The following is a 16,194-nucleotide window of genomic DNA, read 5'->3' on the forward strand; positions in this document are numbered from 1 at the left end:
AGGGGAGAGAGGGGAGCAGATGCTGAAGGGAAATGGGGAAGAGAGAGGGTGAGGGGAGATAGGAACAGACGCTGAAGGGAAATGGGGAGGAGAGAGGGGGAGCAGACGCTGCATGGAAGTGGGGAGGAGAAAGAGGGAGGGAACAGATGCTGGAAAGAAGTGGGGAGGAGAGAGAGGGGAGCTGATGCTGAAGGGAAGTGGAGAGAGAGGGAGGATCAAATGCTGGATGGACGTGGGGAGGGGAACAGATGCTGAAGGGAAGTGGGGAGGAGAGAGAGGGGAGCACATATTGGATGGAAGGAGGGGATAAAGAAAAAAAGGCACATGCTGGATTGGGGGAAGAAGATAGATTTAGTGAGATACTGGAAGGGGAGAGGTAAAGAGGTGGCAAGCTGTAGGTAGACACAATGAAACGGAAATTGGGGACTGGAAGGTAAGAAAGTAGACAAGAGGTAGGAAACAAATTGAAAGGAAGAGCAGAAAAAGAAGGGAAAGGAGGAGCGAGATGCTAAAAACCACCTGGGGAAGGGAGTGAGAGATGGAAGGAAAGAAGACAGAGATGCCAGACTATGGGTGAAGGGAGTGAGAGATGGAAGGGAAGGAGACAGAGATGCCAGACCATGGGGGGAGCAGAGGGAAGATGGGTGCCAGACCAACTGGGAGGGAAGTGGGGGGAGGGAGAGATGGAAGGGAGTGACAGCAGATAGTTTCTGGCAGAAGCATAGAAATAGAACAGAAGCCATATGGAAGAGGCAGAGAGAAGGCACTGTGTGAATGGAAGAAAAACGAGAAGATGAGGAAAGCAGAAACAAGACAGGAAAGGTAGAAAAGTATTTCAAGTTCTTTTCTTTTTTGCTTTAGGATAAAGTAGTATTATAGCTGTGTTGATAAAGGGGACGGGGACCAAGCTCACAGGGACAGGGCAGAGATGGGGACCTAGAAATAGAACAGATGCCATATGGAAGAGGCAGAGAGAACATAAGAATTGCCATTGCTGGGTCAGACCAGTGGTCCATCATGCCCAGCAGTCCGCTCACGCGGCGGTCCTCTGCTCAAAGACCAGCGCCTTAACTGAGACTAGCCCTACCAGCGTACATCCTTATTTAGCAGGAACTGGTCTAACTTTGTCTTGAATCCCTGGAGGGTGTTTTCTTCTATGACAGACTCTGGAAGAGCGTTCCAGTTTTCTACCACTTTCTTACGTGTACGGAATCTATCCCCTTTTAACTTTAGAGAGTGCCCTCTCGTTCTCTTTACCTTGGAGAGGGTGAACAACCTGTCCTTATCTACTAAGTCTATCCCCTTCAGTACCTTAAGTCTATCTACTAAGTCTATCCCCTTCAGTACTAAATCTATCCCCTTCAGTACCCTAAGACGTATTAGGAGAGACTGGAAGCTCTGAATATGTATACCCTAGAGGAAAGGAGGGACAGGGGAGATATGATTCAGATTAGAGAATGACACGGTGGCGGTTTACCCGCGGCCACCGCATTTTAGCCGCGGGTCACCCGCCGAAAACGGGGAAGAAAACTAGCAGTCGCTGCGGCGACGGGGACAAGGCCATTCACCGCCCGCGGGGCGGTGAATGGCCTTGTTCCCCGCAGTGAGGCATGAAGGATCGCGCGGTCCCCGCAGCTCACACCCGCCTGCCCAATCGATTCTAGTGTTTAGCCAGCTCTCTCCCTTCTCCTCACCTCAGTTTGTAGAATTTCTTTTTCGGCGACCCGCACGCTATCAGAGAGCCGCGCACCCGCTGCTGCTCAGTTTCGAATCGATCTTCTGCTCTGACGCAACCGGAAACAGGAAGTTGCAGCAGAGCAGAAGATTGAACACTGAGCAGCCGCGCGTGCGCGGCTCTTTGGGAAAGCGTGCAGGTCGCCGAAAAAGAAAACCTATAAACTAAGGTGAGGAGAAGGGAGAGAGCTGGCTAAACACTAGGATCGATTGGGCAGGCAGGTAGTGGCTGCGGGGACCGTGCGATCGCTAGTGTTCCCGGCTCAAATTGGAAGGAGGGAGGGAGTGAAAAGGACAATGATTCTGGGCCAAGGGGATGAAGTCGGAAAGAAAAACCCACAGCAGGAAAGAAAGGGAAGGACTGGCAGGTGAGCCAGATGCTAGAAGCAGGGGAGGGGGGGGAAGAAAGAGGGAAAAAAGCTAGATGGGGTTGAAAAGAAGAGACACACTGGTATGGAAGAGGAAGATAGGGGAATAGAACAGATAGGGGAATAGAACAGACATTGAAGGAGGGTGGAGAGGAACAGACCCCCAAGGGAAATGTGGAAGACAGAGTGGGAAGAAGACAGATGCCAGACTATGCGGGAGCGGAGGGAAGAAGATGGGTGCTAGACCAATTGGGGGGGGGGTTAAGGGAGAGGCACAGTAACAGCAAATGGAAGACGCAGAGAGAAGACACACAGTGGATGGAAGGAATTCAATGAGAAGATGTGGAAAGCAGAAACCAGACAACAAAGGTAGAAAAAAAAATTATATTTATTTATTTATTTTTTGCTTTAGGATAAAATAGTATATTAGTTGTGTTGATAAAAATTTATAAACAAAGCCCTGCCAGCTGAACATCTCTTTCTCTAGTTCAGCAGCAGGAACTTTGATTTATAAGAAAGGAGTAAGCTAAATATTACAGTACTAAGGCTTATATGGATGCAACGGGGACGGGGACGGGGCGGTGAATGGGATGGCAGTGGCGGTGACGGGGCGGTGGAAGGGATGGCGGTGACGGTGACGGGGCGGTGAAGGGAACGGCGGTGACGGGGCGGTGCAGAGGATGGTGGGCCGGTGACGGGGCGGTGACGGGGACAGATTTTTTCCCCGTGTCATTCTCTAATTCAGATGTTCAAATACTTGAAGGGTATTAACGTAGAACAAAATCTTTTCCAGAGAAAGGAAAATGGTAAAACCAGGGGACATAATTTGAAGTTGAGGGGTGGTAGATTCAAAGGCAATGTTAGGAAATTCTACTTTACGGAGAGGGTGATGGATGCCTGGAATGTGCTCCTGAGAGAGGTGGTGGAGAGTAAAACTATGACTGAGTTCAAAGAAGCGTGGGATGAACACAGAGGATCTAGAATCAGAAAATAATATTAAATATTGAACTAGGGCCAGTACTGGGCAGACTTGCATGGTCTGTGTCTGTGTATGGTCGTTCGGTGGGGGATGGGCTGGGGAGGGCTTCAGTGGCTGGGAGGGTGTAGATGGGCTGTTGTAGGTTTTAACAGAGATTTCGGCAGTTGGAACCCAAGCACAGTACCGGGTAGAGCTTTGGATTCTTGCCCAGAAATAGCTAAGAAAAAAAACTTGCCAACCTGTCAATCAAAACAGGACAGATACTGGACGACTGGAAGATAGCGAATGTCACGCCGATATTTAAAAAAGGATCAAGAGGAGTACCAGGAAAGTATAGACCTGTGAGTCTCACGTCAGTCCCTGGGAAGATGGTTGAGGCGCTGATCAAGGATAGCATAACCCGGCACTTAGACACACACGATCTGATGAAAGCCAGCCAACATGGATTCAGGAAGGGGAAGTCATGTTTGACAAACCTACTTCAATTTTTTGAGACAGTGAACAGACAAATTGATAATGGAGAACCGGTGGATATTGTATACTTGGATTTTCAGAAAGCGTTCGACAAGGTTCCACATGTAAGACTCCTCAGGAAACTGCAAGGCCATGGAATAGAAGGAGACATACTAAGATGGATAGGACAATGACTGGAGAACAGAAGGCAGAAAGTGGGCATAAATGGGAAATTCTCAGACTGTGAGACTGTGACTAGCGGTGTGCTCCAGGGCTCGGTACTTGGGCCCATTTTATTTAATATCTTCATAAATGACCTGGAGCAGGGGTGCCCAACACGTCGATCGCGATCGACAGGTCGTTTGCTCAGGCGACCCCAGTCGATCGCAGAGCGGGTTCCCTTCTTCCCTTCTTTTTTTCCCATCCTGATTGGCCCGCCTCTTGAAGAACGCCAGCCAATCAGAGTGCTGGAAGGGCGGGGTGAAGGTCGGTGGGGGATGGAGCTCAGCGCACCACAAGAAATAGAAGCGCCTGTAATGATTGAGGTAAGAGCCGAGGCCTAGTGCTGCCCGATATACAATTTTAAAACCCCCAAAATCGGCCTCCCAATCAGTGGCGTACCGGGGGGGGGGGGCGGTCCGCCCCCCACCCTGGGTACACGGCTTAGAGGGATGCACAGCCGTCCGGTCCTCCTGCCCTTCCTTTCCCCTGGTCCGCGCTCGGGGCTCGCACCTGCCTGGTCCTGTGCCGCCACCCAAATGGTGCTGTTGGTTATCGCGTTGACGGCACCATTCGAGCGTTGGCACGGGACCAAGTAGGCGTGAGCCCCAAGCGCGGACCGGGGGAAAGGAAGGGCAGGATGACCCGGACCTGGCCGGCTGTGCACCCCTTCTAAATCCATTGTACTTGTCTTTTATTCAGTTCCACTAATGAGCATTGTGACACATGGGGCAGTTCTTGGAGGTATGTCTCTTCTGTATTTCTTTGTTTTCCTGTGCCTAAGTATTCTATTAATTTAACTTCCTTGTTCCTGTGGGGATCTCCAAAGGGGACGAATAGGAGACAGCAGGTGGCAGGTGGTACTTTAGCAATTCTTGCAGGTTGCCATAGGCCTCAGGTCTTCCCTCTGCCTGGTCCTGCCCCTCCTCTGAGTCAGAGACAGGATTGGGGCAGAGGGAAGACAGCTCCTGAGGCCTATGGCAACCTGCAAGGATCGCTAAAGTACCAGCGATCCTCTCTGCAGACTGCTCCCTGCTGGAATTAGGTAAATGGATGTGGGGAGGGCAGGCCTTCGGGGGGAGGAGGGGGTGCAGTCCTTCAAGGGTAGTGCAGGCCTTCAGGGGGGGAGTCAATCTTTAGGGGGAAATGTGCAGACCTTCAGGGGGGTCAGGCCTTCGGGGGAGGGGGGCCCTGGTGTAGAAATACATGGAGGGAGGGAGAGAAGGGGGTTCAAAGAGACGTACATATGCCGGACTTTGGGGAAAAGAAATAATGGATCTTAAAAATAGAGGAGAGGGAGAGAGATGGTGGACAATGGGATTTAGGGAGGGAAGGAACAGACAGGGAAGAAGTTGGACACAAGGGATGGTATGGAGGGGGGAATAGAGATACTGGATAGGAAGGTAATTGGGAAGAGAAAGGGAGAGATGGTGGACCCTGGGGGGTGGGGAAGGAGGGAGAGATGAAGGATGAAAGGGTAGTTGAGAACAGGTGGATCTGTGGATGGTGATGAAAAAAAGGAAAGATGTCAGACTTGGGGGGAGGGAAGGGAAACAGAAGGGTTGGACAGAGATGGAAGATGGATGGTTAGCATGGTGAAAGAAGAAAACAACAAATGGGCAGGAGACCCTGGCAAGTGAGTTATCAGAAGACAACCAGAGCCTGAGACCAACAAGATTTGAATAATGTCCAGACAACAAAGGTAGGAAAAATGATTTTATTTTCAATTTAGTGATCAAAATGTGGCCATTTTGAGAATTTAAATCTGCAGTCTATATTTTGCACTATGGCCCCCTTTTACTAAACCACAATAGCGGTTTTTAGCACAGGGAGCCTATGAGCATTGAGAGCAGCGCAGGGCATTCAGCGCAGCTCCCTGCGCTAAAAACCGCTATTGTGGTTTAGTAAAAAGGGAGGGTGTATATTTGTCTATTTTTGTATGGTTGTTACTGAAGTGACATTGCATAAAGTCATCTGCCTTGATCTCTTTGAAAAAAAACCCAGATTATAAATGATAATTAACATTTTCTCTGCGTACAGTGTGCTTTGTGTTTTTTAAAATTTTATTGTTGGTAGATCATTTTGACTTGGTCATTTTAAAAGTAGCTCGCAAGCCCAAAAAGTGTGGGCACCCCTGACCTGGAGGATGGAACATCTAGTGAGATGATCAAGTTCGCAGATGACACAAAGCTATGCTGGGCAATCAAATCACAGAAGGACAGTGAGGAACTCCAGAGCGACTTGAGCCGATTGGAGAATTGGCCAGATAAATGGCAGATGAAGTTTAATGTGGACAAATGCAAAGTGATGCACTTAGGCAGAAAAAATAAGGAACACAAGTATAGTATGTCAGGTGCAACTCTGGGAAAAACCGAACAGGAAAGGAACCTGGGCGTATTAATCGATAGGACCCTGAAGCCATCGGTGCAATGTGCGGTGGCAGCGAAGAACGCAAATAGAATGCTAGGCATGATAAAGAAGGGAATCACAAGTAGATCAGAGAACGTAATACTACCGCATTAGAGAGCGATGGTCAGACCACACTTGGAATATTGCGTCCAACATTGGTCTCCATACCTAAAGAAGGATTTAAAAATACTCGAGAGGGTGCAGAGACAAGCAACGAAGCTAATAAAGGGCATGGAGAACTTGGAATATGAGGAACGACTTAAGAGACTGGGATTGTTCTCCCTTGAGAAGAGGAGACTGCGAGGGGATATGATCGAGACTTTCAAAATACTGAAAGGATTCGACCAAATAGAGCAGGATAAAAAATTATTTACAATGTCCAATGTGACACAGACAAGAAGACATGGACTGAAGCTAAGGGGGGACAAGTTCAGGACAAATATCAGGAAGTTCTGCTTCACGCAACAAGTGGTGGACACCTGGAATGCTCTCCCAGAAGAGGTAATTGCAGAATTCTAGTTAGACAAACATCTGTGTTAGTTAAGGATCGCGCCCAAATAGAAGCGTACGGAAAAACAGGTGAATAAAAATCTGAATATAGATGTAGCCAAGGCCAGAAAAACACACTATAGATAAATATTAAGAAAAAGAATAATAATATTCTCTTTATGTACTTTGCTATTAAGCCAGATCATAGAGGAAATTAGGTAAAGCGTAACATACATGCATAGAGATATTAAGAACTCCATCTTGGTTCCCTGCTGTTCTTTGTCCTCTCTGGTTCTTTGTTCAGCTTCCCGCCTTTAGCCTCGTGGTTCTAATTGATAACAGATGTGCTTAGGCCAGTTAGGAAGAGCATATTAGACTCCATATTCCAAACTGAGATATAACGTGTATTAAGTATGAATGTAATATATTGTGTTGTGTGTGAAAGGGGCCCCGAACGAATGAATGATGTATGAAAGATACGTGAAAGAATGGTGTGTACTTAATTTCCAATATTTTATATAGTTTAAACCTGAAGAAACACTAAGGAAAATCCTGAGGCAACATCTGGAAGTAATTAGAGTCAGTCTCAAGAATAGGAAAAAGGGGGGCATTGGAAGCCCACGCTTCAGGGAGAGGAGAGGGGGATTTGCCCCCCCTTCCTCCAGAGTAAGGTTTCTGTGTAAGGCCATGCAATTTGAATGTCAGCTTAGGAAGAGTTTTTTCCTTTACGGCTGAGAATTTCTCAGCACCATGTTAATAATTATAGATTCTCTTGAATGTTATAATGTTAATTCAGAAATCAAAAGTAATTTTCTGAAAACTTTGTATAACTTTTAAACATGGAGGAATGTTTCTTTGTCTAAACTTTAAGACCACCCATAGAAATGTTATTGGTCGTCAAACTTGATGATGTCACTAAACCAAAAGTTATATAATGGAATGAAATGAGATATGAAAACGAGACCATTGTGAGAAGGCCAGCCTTTGGCCACGATGATGATCTCCCATGAGCGCAACGTAAGCAATTATGCTGTTCTTTTGATCTAATAATGGAAAAATAGAACCAATAATTCAATAAATCTTGGTTATAATTTTAAAACCTTGCACTGGTGTCATTTTGCATGTATAATTATTTTCAAACCTGAAGCTTTCACAAATGGCGTCAATGACCCTTGCTCATTGTACATGACTACATTATCTGACCCATCTATGAGGCACTCTATATTTTTATCAGATAATTACATCAACTAATATGGGGATACTACTAAATATATATCTATATCTATACACATACACACATCTAATCATCCCATATAATTCATTTTCAATTTTACTACAAATCAAATCAAATAAATCTGATATATTCTGTATTTTTTAGAAAGGGTACAGAGCTCTTTAAGTGTTTTCTTAAAATTAATCACTCTATAAAATGGAGAGATTTATAGCAATACAGAGTGGTTCTTTCAGGAAATTTCAGGATGTGTGGGAGCCATTTACAAAGTATTGTACCGATTAGATGGCATTTTATTTATTTATTTACTTACTTTTTTTCCCCCCTTAAATTTACAAGTTCGATTGTGAGGGGGGAGGGGAGGATAAATTTATGTTACATATTGTATAAGGTATTGATTATATGATAGGAAAGGGTGGGAAGGGTGGGAGTTAAGAACATATCATTTGTACCATTGATGATTATTAAGTGATATAATTATTGTTAATTTGTTTGAATATATTGTTACACTTACTGTAAATTTGAAAATGAATAAAGAATTGGGAAAAAAAAAAATAAAAATTAATCACTCTGAAGGTCTCGCACATTTTTTCACATCTGTGTATCTAATTTACACAGATGTGATATAGCCTCACAAAAATACTTTCAAAATAGCATTCACCTTCCCAACTTGGTCTAAAACCAAATGCAAAATTATGAGGCTACAAATACAAGTGTTGCAAGCAGAGTGTAGTTTCTCACAAAACTTTACCTGTGCAGAAAGGACGATAATTGTCTCCACCAAATTGTGCCATAACACCAATCCCATAAGCAGCTGCTTGTCTAACTTCTGGGCTGTTGTCACATACTGACTGTAGCATTGGCCTCAAGAAATATTCAATGTATTTGAATGAGGATGGACTACAGTGCTCTACAACATCATCAAAAATACACAACCCCCACTGTCTGTCTGGCCAGGGCCGGTGAGGACACTGCAGAGGGAAAAAAAACAACATGTGCAATACTACAAATGTTTTTATAATTGTCAGATTTAGAAAGAGGTACATTTGGAGTTCTTTTCCATTATGTGATTTTATTTAAAATTATAAACCACTTAGATTGCATTGAAAGATTAAGTTCTTACCTTTGTTAATCTTCTTTCCTGTAGATATGACTGTCAGTCTTGACCAGTGGGTAATTATCCAACCCAACCCAACCCATGAGGATCTGTAAGAGCCCAAATTTGCATCTATTGGCTCCTCCCTCTTACACTCTGTGCTGTGCCTGTGTAGATTCTGGGTAACTCTAGTTAGATACAAGCATATGTGTTAGTTAAGGCCACACCCAATAGAAGCGTACGAAAAATTGGTGAATAAAAATCTGAATATGGATGTAGCCAAGGCCAGAAAAACACACTATAGATTAATATTAAGGAAAAACATAATAATATTATTTTTATGTACTTTGCTATTAAGCTAGATCATAAAGGAAATCTGGATATACATGAACTCCATCTTGAGGCAGTGAACTCCATTTTGTGTTCAGCCTATATCCCTAGTCTTTGTTCAGGTTTTTCCCGCTTTTAGCCTCGTGGTTCTAATTGATACCAGATGTGCCTTAGGCTGGTTAGGAAGAGCATATTAGATTACGTATCCCAAACTGAGATATAACATGCATTAAATATGAATGACATCTAATGTGTGAAACTATGAATGTTTGGGGCCCCTGAATATGTGATATGTGGTGATATGAATGATTTGTAAAAGAAGGGGTACTTAAAGTGAAATGTTTTATATAAGGAACACTAAGGAAAAAATCCTAAAGCAACATCTGGAAATAATTAGAGTCAGACACTGCTTTAGCAATCTCCAGCATAGGAAGGCTTCTGAATCTGTATGCCAGTGAAATTTGAAGCTGTCAGCTCAGAGAAAGGGGGAAATAGCCCCTCCTTTCTCTGATGCTGAGAGAGCCAAGAACTTCTCAGCACTTTTTAATGTAGGTTTTCTCGACACAAATAAGCAGTTTCAGATAACATTTCTTTGGCTATGTTATAAAATGTTTATATATATTCAAGGATGAAAGTAAAAAACAAATATGATTTCTGAAACTTTTAAACATGTAAAGGAATTTTCTTTGTCCAAATTTAAAGACCACCTCTGTTATTTGATTGGTCCACGGCCAATGATGTCAAACTGGACTGAAGGTATATATTGGGGAGCTTCGAAGTATCAGATTGAGATCGTTATCAGAAGGCCAGCATTTTGGCAACTATAACGACCTCCCGCTAACGCAACTAGCCTTTTGAGTTCCATGATGGAAAAATAAAAGCAATAAATAAAAATTTTGGTAAATCTTGCGTTATGCGTCATTTCTATGTTTTTGTTATTTTGCACACCTTGAGTGAAAACTAGCAGCTCAATTGGCAACTGCAGCTTTATGAGTGCGCTGGTGTCCAATTACCCATGCTCAGAAGGCTCAGCCTGTTGGCTGCACCAGTTCTGGAAACATTTCCAAGATTTCGTGTAGGCAGTTATGGTACAACGCTTCCTTGAATTCATGAAGGTGGAGATCACCAAATCAGAAAACTCTTTGCGCTTTACAGCCAAACGCTCAATAGCCATGCCATAAGATCAAAGTGGTCCAGATCCTCCATAAGAACTGGCCCGAGATAGGAGATGAGGAAAACAGGACAATAAGAGACCCCTGCCCACTTGAAGACTCACTAGGTCTGCATATCAACGCCTTCACGACCAATCAGGAGCAACTGGAATGACCTGCCCCTTGTAGGCTACAATCTTGTGAAGGACCCTATCTATCATTGGCCACGGAGGGAACACATAAAGCAACTCTGTTTAAGGTCAGGGCTGGACCAGCATGTCCATCCCTGCCTTTTCTAGCTCACATCTTCGAATGATGAACTGAGTCACCTCCTTGTTGGAAGTGGTGGCCATGAGGTTGAACGTTGGGTGCCCCCAAGCATCTCACAATGCAATCGAAGGCCTCCTGAGAGAGAGACCATTCTACTGGATCCAGATTCTGCCGAATCAGAAAGTCCATCTAGACATTGTCCATTACCACTACCATTATCTTGGTGAAAGAGCGTGGGGCTATGGCTAGGCTTTAGGGCAATGCCACAAACTGGAAATTAAGGTCCAGCAGGGGGAACCTCAGGAACTTCCTGAGTTCTGAATGATGGGCATATGCAAGAAAGCCTCCATAAGATCCAACAAAGCTAGCCATGTGGAAGCACAGCATCTTGAGGGCTGCTTTCACCAACTTCAGGTCCAGGATTTGTCTCCAGTCGTCCAAGTCTTTTGAGCACGATTAAATATATGAAGTATCTGCTCAAGCCCCAATCTCTTTCCAGCACCAGTTCTATGGCACCTAGGTCCAGTAGCCTTTGCATGGCAGCCAAGATTCTGGCTGCTTTGTCCAGCTTTCTCACTAGAGAGGAACGGAAGGGACCTGGGAGGCGTCAAAAGAACTCCAATTTGTATTCCTCCTGCAAGACTTTCAGGACCCAACGATCTGAAGAGATCCGTTTCCATTCTTGCCAACACTATGCAAGCCTTTCACTTGTGGTAGGGGCGCTGCAGGCCTGGCTTCATTGCTGCTTTTTAGCAACAGAAGATCCACAGGGACTGGATCCCTGGGGGCCCTTTGAGGACCCAAATCTCTGTCTCAAGCCTTGGAAATTTTTCTGTCTGGCAGTACTGGCAGAAATACCTGGAGCCTCAAAACTTTGACTGCAAGGAACCTCGAGTTCTGCGGTCTGCTGCCAGACAAAGAATTAGGTTTGCAGTCTTGCACATTGGTCAAGAGATTAACCAGGCAAAGTTTAGATACAATGAAATTTCTTCTCAGCTAGCTAGAAAAAGGCTTTGTATTATGGAAACTCAAATAAGGCGGGAAGATTACTGGATAATTATTTAAAAGCTAAAAAGAGGAAAAAGCACAGTTACTTTTCCAGGGACAGCAGGCAGCTATTCTCACATATGGGTGACGTCATCGACGGAGCCCGGATGCGGACGCCTCACAAGCAGACTTGCTTGAAGAAACTCGAAGTTTCGAGTCGCCTGCACTGCGCATGCGCGAGTGCCTTCCCGCCCAGCACAGGGCATGTCTCCTCAGTTCAGATAGCTAGCAGAGAAGCCAACCATGGGAGGTGGGTGGGTTGTGAGAATAGCTGCCTGCTGTCCCTGGATAACACCTGTTATGGTATGTAACTGTGCTTTATCCCAGGACAAGCAGGCAGGTATTCTCACATACGGGTGACCTCCAAGCTAACCAGAATGGGATGGTGGGAATGTTGGCAATTTAGGAAAATAAATTTTGTAATACTGTTTGGCCAAACTGCCCATCCCGTCTGGAGAAAGTATCCAGACAATAGTGAGAAGTGAAGGTATGAACCGAGGACTAAGTAGCAGCCTTGAAAATTTCAATAGGTGTAGATCTGAGGAAAGCTACTGAAGCTGCCATTGCTGACTTTACTGTGAAGGGGTAATCCAGCCTGGGCATAGCAGAAAGAGATACAAGCCTCCATCCAGTTGGAGATGGTAGGCTTAGAAATAGGATGTCCAAACTTATTTGGGTCGAAGGAAACAAAAAGTTGAGGAGCAGTTCTGTGTGGTTTGGTGCATTCCAAGTAGAAGGCCAAAGCACGTTTACAGTCCAGAGTATGAAGAGCTGATTCTCCAGGGTGAGAATGAGGCTTTGGAAAAAACACTGGAAGTATGATGGATTGGTTGAAATGAAATTTTGAGACCACTTTAGGTAGGAATTTCGGATGAGTACAAAGAACTACCTTGTCATGATGGAACACTGTGAATGGTGGGTCAGTAACTAAAGCTTGCAGCTCACTGACTCGTCGAGGAGAAGTGAGGGCAATGAGAAACACTACTTTCCAAGTGAGATACTTCAGATGAGCCTTATCAATTGGTTCAAATGGAGGCTTCATGAGTTGAGTAAGAACAACATTGAGTCCCAAACCACAAGAAGCGGTTTGAGAGGAGGTTTGACATTGAAAAGTCCTTTCATGAATCTGGAAACCACCGGATGAGCAGACAGGTGTTTCCCTTGAATAGGCTGATGGAAAGCCGCAATTGCACTGAGATGGACTCGTATAGATGTAGACTTGAGGCCAGGATTGGATAAGTGTAAAAGATAGTCCAAAACAGAAGATAAGGAGGAATGCTGAGGCTCCTTATGGTGAGAAAAACACCATGTAGTAAATCTAGTCCAGGGGTGCCCAACGCGTCGATCGCGATCGACCGGAAGCTCAGGAAGGCAACGTGAGTCGATCCCAGAGCCCATCCCGGGCTCTGAGATAGACTCGTGTTGCCGTCCCGATCTACCGGGCCTATCAGCCTTCCTCTCCCCGACGTCAAAGACGCCGACGCTGGGCATGAGGCTGTTTTTGTCATTTGGGGGGGGGGGGGGGGGCGTGGTGGCAGCAGCAGCACAGCCTGAAAAAGAAATCATCCTGGCCCGGGTCGGTGTCATACTCCGGAACTTCTACCTCTTCCAGCAGCCTTCTCCCTTCTACCTCCGGCCACACCCCCTGCTCCGCGGCTCTCTTCGGCAACTCAGCAGCAGCGATCGACGCAAGCTTCTGACGTCGGGGCCTACCCTTTGCGAGTCCCGCTTGTTTCAACTTCCTTTTTCCACACAGGCGGGACTTGTAGAGGGAAGGCCTCGATGTCGGCAGCTTGTCTTGATCACCGCTGCTGACGAGTTGCTTAAGAGAGCCGCGGAGCAGGGGGGTTTTGCCAGGTGCAGGTAGAAGGGAGAGGGCCAGATGCAGGACTCGTGGGTGAGGGAGGAGAAGAGAAAGAGAAAGAGAGAGGGGAGGGAAACAAAAGGAAATATTTCATACTGGGCTGGGCCGGAGTGGAGGGAGGGTGGAAAGATTCTGGCTAGAGGGTGCAGTAACAAAGGAAAAGGGGGAAAGCTGAAAATGGAGATAGTGACACAAAGAAGAGAAAGGGTAAGCAGGACCTACTGAATAAGAATAGAGATACAGAGGGGACATGAAGAGGAAGTGAAATAGAGACATAGAAGTAATGCTGAAAAAATGGTGGGGGGGGGGGAGATAAAGACATTGAAAGGGTAAATGGTGAACATGGGGTAAAGACAAGGACAGAGACAAATGAAGATTCTGAAAAAGTGTTGAGATAGGGATATAGGTGAGATGGACACAAAGAAGGGTGATGCTGGAAAATAGGTGGAATGGTAATTCTGACAGACACAGAAGGGAAATGCTGGATCAAGGAGAGATGGGGCTCAGGCTGGATGGAATGAGGAGAAATGCCTTGTTGGCCCGGAACTTCCTCTCCTACGTCAGAATTGACGTCAGGGAGCGGAATGCTGGTCAGCGCGACGCTTCTGCAGGGAAAGCTTGGGACGGCGGTGGCTTGGGGGCTGTTCCCAGATGGCGGTGGCAGCAAACCGAGTGGCTTGGGGGAGGGCACGGAGAAAGAAAGAAAGGGGGCAGACAGGGAGACAGAAAGAAGGGGGAACAGGGAGACAGAAAGAAAAAGTTGGGGGAGAGAAGGAGGTCTGGAGGAGAGGAAACATACAGGAGGCTGAAAGAAAGGAAGAAAGATTGGATGCACAGTCAGAAGAAGAAAGTGCAACCAGAGACTCATGAAATCACCAAACAGCAAAGGTAGGAAAAATGATTTTATTTTCAATTTAGTGATCAAAATGTGTCGGTTTTAAGAATTTATATCTGCTGTCTATATTTTGCACTATGGCTCCCTTTTACTAAACCGCAATAGCGTTTTTTAGCGCAGGGAGCCTATGAGCATTGAAAGCAGCACGAGGCATTCAGCGTAACTCCCTGTGCTAAAACCTACTATTGTGGTTTAGTAAAAAGGGAGGGGGTGTATTTGTCTATTTTTATATTTTGTTACTGAGGTGACATTGCATAGATTCATCTGCCGTGACCTCTTTGAAAAAACCCGGAATATGAATAATTAACATTTTCTCTGCCTTTCAGTGTGCTTTGTGTTTTTTTTAAATTTTATTGTTGATAGATCATTTTGACTTAGTCATTATAAAAGTAGCTCGCAAGCCCATAAAGTGTGGGCACCCCTGATCTAGTCCATTTTTGGTGATAGCATTGTCTAATGGTAAGCTTTCGAGAAGCTTCTAAAACATCGCTTACAGATTGAGAAAACTGAAGAGGGGTTATGTTGAGAGGTACTAGGCTGTCAGGTGTAGAGACTGCAGGTTGGGATGAAGCAGAGATCCCCGACTCTGTAAGCAGAGAAGGAAAAACTGGTAGAAGGTACGGCTCCCTGCTGCTGAGTTGAAGTAGAAGGGAGTACCAGGGTTATCTCGGCCACCGAGGAGTGATTAGAATCATGGTGGCATGATCGGTCTCCAACTTGACCAGAGTCTTGAGAATAAGAGGGAATGGAGGAAATGCATAGAGGAAAAGATTTGTCCATTCCAGAAGAAAAGCATCTGCCTCGAGGCGGTGAGGAGAGTATATCCTGGAGCAGAACTATCTGTAGCGTTTCCCACTGTGAAAAAATGTGATGAAGAGGCGAGGAATGGAGAGTCCATTCGTGAGATTGCAGGAGACGACTCAAGTTGTCTGCCAAGCAATTCTTTGCCCCTTGAATGTAGACAGTTTTGAGGACGGTGTTGTGGCGGATTGCCCAGTCCCGAACCTCCAGACAAAGGGAGGCAGACCCTGTCCCTCCCTGTTTGTTGACATAATACACGGCGACTTGGTTGTCCGTGCGAATGAGGACTACTGTGTCGTGAAGGAGATGTTGAAAAGCATGGAGAGCTTTGAGGATCGCTCTGAGTTCCAACTGATTGATATGAAACATAGAAACATAGAAGATGACGGCAGAAAAGGGCTACAGCCCATCAAGTCTGCCCACTCTGCTTACCCACCCCCTGTCTATGCCCTAATGACCCAATTTCCTTATCTTGACCCTCGTAGGGATCCCACATGGGTATCCCATTTATTCTTAAAGTCTGGCACGCTGTCTGCCTCGATCACCTGCACTGGAAGCTTGTTCCAATGATCAACCACTCTCTCTGTGAAGAAATACTTTCTGGTGTCGCCATGAAATTTTCCGCCCCTCAGTTTGAGCGGGTGCCCTCTTGTGGCCGAGGGTCCCTTGAGAAAGAAAATATCATCTTCCACTTCGACACGTCCCGTGAGGTACTTAAATGTTTCGATCATGTCTCCCCTCTCCCTACGTTCCTCGAGAGTGTAGAGCTGCAATTTGTTCAGTCTCTCTTCGTACGAGAGACCCTTGAGCCCCGAGATCATCCTGGTGGCCGTCCGTTGAACCGATTCAATTCTGCGC

At 45.7% G+C, this 16,194-nt stretch overlaps 1 protein-coding gene across 1 annotated transcript in view; it reads right to left on the reverse strand.

Annotated features, from left to right (window-relative positions):
• Positions 1-16,194, reverse strand: part of IPO5 (importin 5) — a 387,223-nt gene that overhangs the window by 54,982 nt on the left and 316,047 nt on the right. Inside the window, exon 23 of the mRNA XM_033948411.1 lies at positions 8,634-8,853. Within this exon, the coding sequence (XP_033804302.1) occupies positions 8,634-8,853 (220 nt within the window). The remainder of the gene's footprint in view (positions 1-8,633; positions 8,854-16,194) is intronic.

Source organism: Geotrypetes seraphini, chromosome 6 (genome assembly GCF_902459505.1).
Source record: "Geotrypetes seraphini chromosome 6, aGeoSer1.1, whole genome shotgun sequence".
NCBI lineage: Eukaryota > Metazoa > Chordata > Amphibia > Gymnophiona > Dermophiidae > Geotrypetes > Geotrypetes seraphini.